The 11,899-nt window shown below is 38.6% G+C and overlaps 1 protein-coding gene across 1 annotated transcript; it reads left to right on the top strand.

Moving 5' to 3' along the window:
- LOC119264339 (LIM/homeobox protein Awh-like) lies at window positions 1–11,365 on the top strand. Its single transcript, XM_037542798.1, has 6 exons — window positions 1–132; window positions 2,906–3,099; window positions 3,522–3,630; window positions 6,021–6,132; window positions 8,782–8,993; window positions 10,994–11,365. The coding sequence occupies exons 1-6, from the start codon at window positions 1–3 to the stop codon at window positions 11,363–11,365; spliced, it is 1,131 nt and encodes a 376-aa protein (XP_037398695.1).
- Window positions 11,366–11,899: the final 534 nt, after the last annotated feature.

Below are 11,899 nucleotides of genomic sequence, written 5' to 3'. Positions count from 1 at the left end.
ATGGTGTCTCCAGATGATGGATCCCTTGATGAGTTGTTGTACAGCAGTTTCCATGACAACAGCGAGGGCGGGGCAGAACCTGCAGGCCAATCAAACAGCGGCTCCAGTGGGGATGATATATCTACGCCCAGTGTAATGATCATCATTTAACCCGCAGTCTTATTTCTCATAATAAGAATAATAGGTTTATCAGTTTATCTAGAGCCTTTCTCACACCCGAGGCCGTTTTACAGAGGCAGGGGAGGGAAAAACCTCAGTGAGCAGAAGATTGAAAGTACTGAGAGAATAGGCAGGTCTAAAGCTGAGCTTTGAAGGACGGAAGAGAGGGACAGTCATGAAGACACTACATAGTTTGGGGGCTGAAGTGTTCGGTCAGGGCTGGAGGGGTGCAGGAGCTCGGCTAAACAGGCTGGTGCCTATTCAGAGATTTGCACACTCTTAAAATTGATGGTTCTTCAAGGGTTCTTTAGTAAAGAAAATGGTTCTATATAGAACCATGAACACTCAAAGAACACTTTCCATGATTAAATGGTTCATTGCATTGAAAAATAGTCCTTCACTTTGATGGTGAATGTGTTGTATATGGTTCTACATAGAACCTTTTTGAAAGGCGTTCTGTATAGCACCAGAAAGGGTTCTTCTCTTGTTACGATCAAGTTTGTAATAATAGAAGAACCCCTTTTGGTGCTATAGAGAACAATATAAGAACAATATATACAAGAAAATATACAACACATTCTCCATCAATCTGAAGAATCATTGTTAAGTGCATATTAGGCATTGCATTGTTAACTGATACTTTTTTAATCTCACAAACGGGGAAATTCCACATCCGCATTTAACCCATCCGTGAAGTGAAAGTGCCGTGGGATCAGTAACGTGGCATTAAAATACTGAACTGGTGGGAACGGATTGGAAGCTTGAGGAACAGACCAATATAGAGCTTTTAAAGCCATTTTATCAAAGCAAACCTCAATAAAACCAGAGTGCTGTGATACCCAGCACCACACTGGAAGAATCAAACTGGACGGCACCAAAGAAAAGAACAAGACTAAACTGAACCACACCAGCCTAGTATTAGCCTAGTATTTAGTTCATCTAAAAAAGGAAACAAAAGCCAACTTCTCTACATCTGCCTAGCCGCTCACCAAAAGTACATATGGCAGTGCCCTTGACCCAGGGAGCTAGACAGAGTAGACCTCTAAGTGGTGCGAATGTATAGGCGCGCCCCTTTTACCTGTTTGACACCCCAGGTGATCTCATGTGAAGCAAAGTTAGAAGTATGCAGGTAACATACCAACTAAAGCACTTCCCCAACACAAGAGACAAAGTCTAGCAAACTAAGTTAAAAGAAGCACCAATAAAACAGCTAAAACAAAAGCACATCCCAGCACAAGAGATTAAACAACTAAAACAGCACACGGGATCAGTCCTCGATATCTTCTGCCATCTTGAAGGCCTCTTTTAAAACATAGGCTCCTCCCCCAACTGCACCAGCCAGGCCTCTGATTGGTTCTCCTCACATGACTGGTTCCAGAGCAGGTACCTGTGAAGGAAGAGACCAAGAGAGGCACGAACACAAAACGAAACAAAACGTAGGTTTACACGTAACACGCCCACACAAAATAAAGCAACCCTGGCTGCGTTTCTAAAGTTTACAGAAAGTGGGAACAAAACATGCTACAATTTACCAGGAGAGGACTGACGGTCTGATGTTTGAGGGGTTAAAGCCGATGCATAGGCAAGTGGACTTTGACCCTATGAAAACTCAACACAAATGAAAAATGAACCTATCAGGTCTTTTTGATAAGAACATAATTATGAATGTCAATCAGATCTTCATAAAAAAAGCAGATCCTGCAAAATAAATGTCATTTTACTGAATCAGATCCTTCACAAGAAAGCAGGTCCTACTACACTACTTTGGTCACCTGACCAAATCAGGTCCCTCACATGGAAGACCCTATGAACAAATGTCAGGCAACCAAATCAGACTTCTACAACTGAAATAGGTGGTCAGTTCAGTTTCCCAAGTGTTTGCTAATATCAAAAGTGGTTGAGCGAGATTAAAAAAGGCATCAGACAAAGAAGTGGAGTCAATTGAATTTGGCTAACTGGGTGATTTAGTAGCTAAGGGGGCAATTACTGTTTCACAAAGGACGAGGTAGGGCTTTTCCTGAAGTGAATGAAGACATCATTTTAGCAGCATTCCGTGTGTAGTTGGTTTATCTTTGTCTGATAGCAAAAGTAGTTTGATGCTCTTCAACATTTAAATGTGGCGAATATGCAAAATAGAAGCGCTGATGTAACGTTTGGAGTTTGTCTGCGTTTTCTGCTCAGACTTCGCCATTTTTTAAATCATAGCACTGACAGAGCTTCTCATTGGTCGAGAGTCATGTCCTCCGTTTGGGTTCTGAATATAACATGACAGAGCAGCAGTCCCAGGCTTAGTAGTCTAACCTGTAATATTTCTCTCCTATAGATTTGCCCTGAATTGGTTCTCAAAAATACGGAACAAAGAACGTCCTGTATCAGTTCGTCCTTTAGCTTCTAATTAAGGAACGATTCCGTATTTTACGGGACGGCTGGCGACCCTAACACAGCGTCAGAAACCACGTGATCAAGTCAGTTAGAGATACTGAACACCTCCACACAGTTTGAGGCGAGTGTGATGACTTCGCATTCAGTACCATACTAATTGGTTTTGCTATTAAGCTTATATTACATGTTAGCTACGTTAGTTCGCGCAAAACCTATAGAAGCAAACTTCAGACTCCAAACATGTCTTGACTGGTTGACCACATTTGGACTAAAGGGGGAACTGGATTTGCTTTACTGCATGTGTTTGATAGTTGTATGATTTTAATAACACTGTAATTCTCTCTCTTAAATTTACTCCTCACAGCCGTCGCTCGTGGCAGCTCCTCTGATATGTGGAGGATGTGGCGAGCGGGTCAGTGACCGTTTCGTCCTGCTAGCCGCTGGACAGGCCTGGCACGGGTCCTGTTTACGCTGCAGTCAGTGCCAGTGTGAGCTTCAAATGCACTCTTCTCTCTACTACAGAGACGGCAGCATCTACTGCCAGCTGGACTACTGCAGGTGAACCTCCAGAGCTCTAATCTCAGCACTCAGAGCAGAGACGGTAGGACTGTAGGTCATTACGCCCTTCAATTTAAACCATCGTGCTACTGTGTTGATGGTATACTACAGTATTTACCCCACATATATGTCTGTCTAAATAGAGCATGGATGGAAACAGTGATGTGTGTATTATTGACACTGTTTCAAGTTCAAGTTCTCTGTCACTGTCCAGTCATGGTTATAGACCAATGAAAACGTTTATCATGGTGTTTTATAGGACCAGGGTGACCACTTATCCACTGATTAATACCTGGCTAAGCTAGTCAGATTTATACTGTGTTATTAGTACAATTTAGTGTGAACAAAATACAAATGAACTCAAAATAAACATCTCCAAGAACACTTCTTTTATGAAATGCACTGTATGGGTTATTTTTCAGGCTTTTTGGTGTTGGGCGATGCGCCCGCTGCTGTCAGCCAATCCCGTCGTCCGCTCTGGTCATGAGGTCCGGTGACATGACATTTCACCTTCAGTGCTTTTCCTGCCAGGTCTGTGATTCTACATCCTGTTTGACTATACATGAGTTTAGGTAACAAATACATGGAGTAGAATATTTAGCATCTACATCATTTTTACCAACAGGCTCAGGTCATGTTGGCTCCCAGTATGTGCAGAAGTTTAATGTGTAATGCTGCGCCATTTAAGGATCAGCCTGTAATTTCTAGTGGTGAGGTTGCTCCAGATTTTCCAAAAACATACGGTGGCCGTCATGTTTTCTGCCATCGGTGTCACGTTGACTTTAATTTTGTTTGTTGATTTCTGTTTGTTTTTGCTTCAAAATTTGGGTTTTCAAACGTCTCCCAATAGAAAGCGCCGGAGTTCTAATGATTTATCCTACCGAGCATAAGCATATCATTAGCACAGTGTAGTGACTCAGTGTTTTTCATTTGAATAAAGTCCCGTTCCACCTTAAATGGCCCTGCAGTAACACTTTGGTGCCTGGGGTGTTACAATAAGGTGAAACAGGAGAATTTGAACAAGAAGCTGAACGTCAGCGCCAGAACGTAGCTGCTGCACCATGTAAGGTGGAACAGGAAATTTCAAACAAGATGCTGGTGAATAAGAAGCTGACTTTAGCTTTAGGTTTAATGCTTGTAGTATTTCTGATACAGAGATTTAAGCTATCAAATATCCACGTTTTATGTACAGATCGACCTATAAATATGCTGGGGAAGGGCAGGTTTAAACAAAGATTATTCTTCTTTCTACATCTTCCAGTCAGTGCTGTAGCGCCATCAAATCCAGGCTGCTGCTTCAATGGAAAAACATGAATGGTGCTCTGTAGAGCCAGAGTTTGGATTGTCCATTCTGGGTTACTGTAGCAACAAGCATGACAGTCTCCATTGGAAGAGGACTTGCTCCCTGTGTAGATATGAAAGGCTCGTTCTAAGCCAGGGTTGCACAACTCTGGTAATGGAGGGCCAGAGTCCAGCGCAGTTTGGAGGTACCCTACTCGACCACACCCACTAAACCTTGCAACAGACAAGTGTAATCAGGTGTGTTTAAGTAGGTTAATCACAAAACTGTATTGGACACTGACCCTCCAGGGCTGGAGTTGTGCACCCCTGTTTTAAGCTAATGAAACACAAGAGCAATGAAAATCTTTTGTATGTTCCATTTTTACACACTTTTACACACTTTATTCCATTTTTAAACACCATCTTACACACTGATCCACTAAACATTCAGTTCAGTTCCATTCAAATTGATTTGTATAACACATTTCACTATGGCTGTTTAAAAAAAAACAACTTTATAGTAAATGCAGTTGCAATGAGCATTGCAAAAACACTCTCTAGGAGCAAGAGGAAGACACTTTGATAGAAACCAAGACACAAAAGGGGAACCCATCCTCCTCTGGTCAACACCAGACAAGAAAATGAAAACAGAACAAGAGCAATATGAATAAGTAATGAAGTGTTATACACTATAATTGTGAATATACAATAAAGAACCTGGGCTGATGATAATTCCTAATTATAACTGTATTGCTAGCCTTTCCAATAACTAGATAGACTAATAATAAAAAAAGACAAATATTCTGGCAAGTAAATGTAAAAAGTTGTTTTTTATATTTTTTACTTTTTATTTATTATAACGTGTCTATATAGTTTGTTTAAAAGAAAAATACTGTAGACGATTAAGAATAAGATTCTAATAAAATTAATATCCAGAGTGAAGTTCTAATTAAATGAATATCCAGAATTAAGTTCTAATAAAACTTACATCCAGAATGAAGTTCTGATAAAGTTAATATCCAGAATGAAGTTCTGATAAAGTTAATATCCAGAATGAAGTTCTGATAAAGTTAATATCCAGAATGAAGTTCTGATAAAATTACTATGCAGAATGAAGTTCTGATAAAGTTAATATCCAGAATGAAGTTCTATTAAATTGAGTATCTCAAATGAAGTTCTGATTAAATTAACATCCAGAATAAAGTTCTAATAAAATGAATATCCAGAATTCATTTCCGATTAAATTAATACACAGAATGAAGTTCTAATAAAATTAACATCCAGAATGAATCTCTAATATTAAGTTAATTAAAATTCCCATAAAGTTAGAATAGATAGGCAAAAGCAAATCTGTTCTCAAAACTGGATCAGTTTGTAGCGTCAGTCTCCAAACTGATGTAAATCAGTGGTAAAATTTGATGAGGTAAAACATCAAATATTACAGTTTAATACTGTTTTCAATCTAATACAGGTCAGACAGAATTACTAATCACTGTCTTCTGTTTTTTTGTCTATTATGATGTGATTCCACTTTTATAAGTGATATGTTCACAGTGTTGAAGCTGAGGACTTTGTGTCTGCGTTTAAGTTCTTTCATTTTTTAAAGTGCCCTCTGGAATGTGTTTGTATGCATTCTGCAGGAATGTGACGTCACTCTGCTTCCAGGAAACCTGTACTGTGTTGAAGGCCGGAGCCTTTACTGTCAATCACATTACCAAACTGACGAATCCCTCCAACTTACCAACTTACCGGGTCAGTGAATGACTTCATAAATAATTTACTGCTCATTTATGATCGCTGGTCACTTTATCAGAAACCCTCTCCTGTAGCTCCACCTTGCTGTGTTCAGATCATATTGTTGATGTACAGTTTGTATTAGTCGTACTCTAGACCTTCATAGTGGTCCATTTCTGACCTATTTTTTGGCCCAGTCTCAACCTAGCAGTAACCCTGATGTGTGTAAAAACTCCAGCAGAATCAGAGTCAGTGTGACTGCTGTGTTGGACACTGACCACTCTGAACACTGGTTTCTATTGCTTCATTCTTCATACAGTGCTCAGAAAGCATGAAGAGCAGCTGGGATTCTCAAACTGTGTAAAATATCTTCAGTTTTCAGTTTTTATATGAGAGTGATGCTCTGTAAATTTCCCCCAGAGTCACATGGCAGGTTCTCCTTTGTCCATCTGCGGTCAAAATGCTGGTTATTAAAATCAGATCAATATGAATCCCCATAAACTTCCATAAGGTGTTAAATCACAACGCACTGTGTGGCCCACTGATTTCTGTTTTGACACATTGTGTGTTAAAGTATCACAGTTCTTAACTGAACTCATTGATTTGTCTGTCAGGCATATTGGTCATTAAAAACTCCAGAGACAAAAGATTGGACAAAAAAAACTCCAGAGACAAAAGACTGGACTGAAGTGTTTGAGATTTCATAACTTTTGGTTTTCCGAGGAAACCACCACCAGGAACTGAAAGGGGCACTTCTTTAGATCTAATTGGATCTTCATGTTAAGCATGTTAAGTCATTTATTGTCTAGCAGTTCGCTGTGTTAGGTTTGTGAACTCTGTATGTTTGGAATGCACACTTTAGCTCCTCACTCTCATAACTACACAACAATATTGTCATAGTAGTTACTGAATAAATCATAGGGGATAGTGATAATGAATTATAGATATTAAATCATTTATAGTAGTTTTAGAATAATTCATAGTAGTAAATAATATAATAATATATAGTAGATACTCAATAAATGTTCTAAAATATTAAATTACAAAAAAATTATTGTCATTGCTGAATAATTGATAGTAGTAACTGAAAAATTCAGTGAGGATACTGAATAATTTGTAGTTATTACTGAATAATTTATAGTAGATATTGAATAACTTATAGTGGTTACTAATTAATTCACAATAGATACTAACCAATTTGTAGTAAATACTGAATAAATTATAGTAGTGACAGAATAATTTATATAAGATACTGATAATTCATAACAGATACGAAATACTTTATAGTAGATATTGAATAAATATTGAAGAATTCACAATAGGTACTTTAAGGGGGCAGTCATGGGCTGGAGGTTAGGGATCCAGCCTTGTGACCGGAAGGTCGTTGGTTCGATCCCCAGAGCCAACAGCACATGACTGAAGTGTCCTTGAGCAAGACACCTAACCCCCAACTGCTCCCCGGGCGCTGCGGATAGGGCTGCCCACCGCTCTGGGCAAGTGAGCTCACTGCCCCCTAGTGTGTGTGTGCTCACTAGAGTGTATGTGGTGTTTCACTTCACAGATGGGTTAAATGCAGAGGTGAAATTTCCCCATTGTGTGACTAATAAGGGTCTCTTAATTTTTTTTAATTAATTAATAATTTATAGTAGATATTGAATAAATTATAGTGGTTACTGATTAATTCACAATAGATACTAACCAATTTATAGTAAATACTGAATAAATTATAGTAGTGACAGAATAATTTATATAAGATACTGATCATTCATAACAGATTCTAAATACTTTATAGTAGATACTGAATAAATATTGAAGAATTCACAATAGGTACTGAATAATTTATAGTCGATATTGAATAAATTATAGTGGTTACTGATTAATTCACAATAGATACTAACTAATTTGTAGTAAATACTGAATAAATTATAGTAGTGACAGAATAATTTATATAAGATACTGATCATTCATAACAGATTCTAAATACTTTATAGTAGATACTGAATAAATATTGAAGAATTCACAATAGGTACTGAATAATTTATAGTCGATATTGAATAAATTATAGTGGTTACTGATTAAGTCACAATAGATACTAACCAATTTGTAGTAAATACTGAATAAATTATAGTAGTGACAGAATAATTTATATAAGATACTGATAATTCATAACAGATACTAAATACTTTATAGTAGATACTGAATAAATATTGAAGAATTCACAATAGGTACTGAATAATTTATAGTAGATACCAAATCATGTGTAGTAGATACTGAATCATTTATAGTAGATACTGAATAATTCATAGTAGATAGTGGATGCTAAATAATTTGTAGTAAATACTGAATCTTTCATATTGATTACTGAATAATTCACAGTAGATACTGAATAATCCATAGCTGTAAATATGCCCGGGGTGTAAGAGGTCAGTTGTATGGGACTGGGTAGTTGTACAGAACTCATTCTGTGGATTTATGGATGAAGAAAACGTCCCTGAGGAGTGCAGCTGTTCAGTAACTCAAACCAAACGAGGAACCAGCTTTACAAAAGCATTTTCACTCTGTGACAATGAGCGTCATTCCTGCCGGCTGTGATCAGAGATTGTGTGAGACACTAATTCTCTCAGGCCCTCTCAGGTGTCTTGGTTACTATGGTTTCCTTTGCAGGAGATGGGGAGGAGCCAGTGAGCAGTCCTGAGCCGCGACTGGACGAGAGGGTCCCTGGGGGTGGGGCTCAGAGACGTGTTAAGCGAATGAGGACGTGTTTTCGGAGGGAGCAGCTTAGGGCTTTGGAGGCCTACTTTGCTCAGAAGCACAACCCGGACGGCAAAGACTGGATCAACCTGTCCAATCACACCGGCTTACCAAAGAGAGTCTTACAAGTACGACAGCAGTGCTTTTATTAATGTGCTTCAGCTCAGAGGTGTTTACACACCATACCCATCTGTGCCCACAGCACTGAGAAGCTTTTTGTGTTGGTTTATTACACAACATTAATATTTAGTATGTTAACGTATGGCATACCAACAAAGAACATATGCTCATTTATTAAAACCTTTAATTTGTAGTGTCACAGAAAAACATGAAAAGTTCCAAAGTGACACTGAAAGCAAGAATAAACATGATTTCATACTGTTTTGACAGTCCTAAGGGCAATTCCACTGATTTGTCCTCATTTCTGCATAATTAAATGGATGTAAACAGAGTAACTTGGGTTTTTTTGGTGTGAAATTTACCATTTAGAGTCAAAATTGCTCACGGTGGTGGTGATAGGAACCAGACGTCCACCTCTAAACGCTCCCTCACACAAAGTTATTACGTGAAATGGTTATGAATTCACTGCCTGGCATATGAGACACTGTTTTATGATAGTTCTGAGAAAAGGTTTTGTCTACATTTTTTGAGGGATACATGCAGGGTGTTATGAGGCAAAATAGTGCCTGAAAGAAAACATGTTTTTAGATTTATGACTGTTTTATTATTATCAGCATTAAAAAAGACCCAGAAGACTTGTGTAGTTTCACTGGTGATTCTGAATAGTAAATAAAATGTCTATCTGTGTTGTAGTCAGGTGACCACTGTAAATGGTCACCACCACTGTAAACACGTCTGAACCACTTCACACCACACCCCTCTGAATGACCCTGCTTGCACCTGGTGATGATTGAATTATGGAGAGATTTTGAAAAAAATGGGCAAGCAAAAGGTTTTCCTTTTTTTTAGGATGCTAATATCCTTTAAATGTAGTTTGAGTGGGTGTGTTGATGTTTATCTTAGGTTACAAAAAAATTCTAAAATTGGAAAAGTTTGGACGCTTTCCCACAGCAGCAGGAACATCGTATCAGATTTACTTTCAGAGTGTTATTTCACTAATGCGGAAACTCAGGAAAAACACCAGAGGCCTACATACCAGTTTACTAATCCAGAGCAGAGGGAAGTGTGATGCCTTTCAGTGTATTGGTGCTAATCAAACAGTAGAAAGATTAAACTTATGAGCTGAATTAGGTTCATTTTTGGAAAGATCTTGTTTCAAATATTTAAAGTGGACCCAAACATACTGGACACATTTAAAACTCATAAACTGTTTGTGTGGAGAAAGTCTGGAGAAAAACTAACAGAACTAAGGCACAACTAAGGCACTGACTGCTGATGATGAGGATTACATATAGATAGATAGATAGATAGATAGATAGATAGATAGATAGATAGATAGATAGATAGATAGATAGATAGATAGATAGATATGTAGTGGCCTTAAAATATATTTGGACACTTTAACCTCTTAAAGTTTTATTATACACTTCTATAATCTAAGAATAGTCCAGCCAGTTTGCATTGAAACCCCTGTGTTTACTGAATAATAAGCCTTAGTGTGCAATAAACCAGGGATTTTCTTTTCCACACAGGTTGTTAAGGTGCTGCTAGGCCATTGTTATGGTATCTCAGGTGGCTGCTTAAGTGTTTCTAGTTCATTGCTATGCTGTCCCAGGTGGTTGCTTAGGTGCCGATAGACTGTAGCTATGGTTGCTAATATGTGTGATATGTGTTGCTAATATGAGTATGAGACTGTATGTAATGTCCATGTGGGGCAGTGTGAGAAATGTCCTTTGTGACAACATTTATGGCAGTTAAACTCAGTCTGCCATTAACACCCTATGGGAAAAAATTGAACTAACTCAGGATAAAAACTGTACATGTGATTGGTCTGTTTGTGGTTCTGGTACTAAAACTGCCACCTGTGAAAATGAAAAATGTCTTGGCCCCTCTGTCTGTGAGCTGGATTTCTACTCTTCAGATGAATCATCTGAGCTGCAGAACTGAACGTAATCAGGTTCTGATGGTGAAGTGAAGAAATACCTTCTCTTCTCTCTCTCTTTGTAAGGTGTGGTTTCAGAACGCGAGGGCCAAGCTCAGGCGTTCCCTGTCCTCCGACACTCCACACACAGCCATCTCCACGTTCCCCTCTGAAGCTGAAACCATGGCGACAGTCACTATGGCACCCTGTGAGGATGTTCTTACCCAGCAGACCAGCACTATTGACCAGCTGGAGCTCTCTTTACTCACAGCTCCCATCTGCGAAACTTCCCTGAACCACAACGGGGACCACACCAGTCCAGTGGAAACATACAACAACTCAGCCCTCCTGGACTACAGTACCCAGAGCGTTCATGTACTCTCTTCCTTGAGGGATATTGACCTTGAACCCGGAATTATAATGGAATTACAACATGAAGAGTCAGCCAGCATGCCTTGACAACATACCTTGTTTCAAACATGTTCATCTGCCTGTCCAAGTTGGGGGATTTCACAATGCTTTTAATAGAAATGAGCATCTTTTAACCCTTTTTAACCCTTAGCAGGTAAAACAATATCACACATGTAAATCTTAGTGCCAATCTTAGTGACAGTGCTAGCTTCAGAATAAAGCCAAAGACCACGCATTTTACCCCCCTATTGTGATGTTAGTGGTCATTGATACTCAGACCTTTCAAGTGTTTAAACAACCTCTGGACCCAAAATAGTCTCACATGCTTTTAACAGTTGTTGACAAGTTTCAAATCATAGTTTAGGTAAAACCCACTTTTCACTCCAAGGAAGATACAGTACTTTCATGAACATGAAGCGGAGTGTTTAAGGAACGCGTGTGTAGCTGTTTTAACATCTTTTCAGGGGTGTTTTTTACTTAGCTGAAAAGAAAAGTCTCTTGCATATTTGAAAAACAAAAACCTCAGACAAAGGCATGGTTTATCTAAACTTTTTTTTCTTTTTTATGCCATTCTTTAAGTGG

This window comes from Pygocentrus nattereri, chromosome 11 (assembly GCF_015220715.1).
Source record: "Pygocentrus nattereri isolate fPygNat1 chromosome 11, fPygNat1.pri, whole genome shotgun sequence".
Lineage (NCBI taxonomy): Eukaryota > Metazoa > Chordata > Actinopteri > Characiformes > Serrasalmidae > Pygocentrus > Pygocentrus nattereri.
This window is presented reverse-complemented; position numbering and strand designations above follow the sequence as displayed.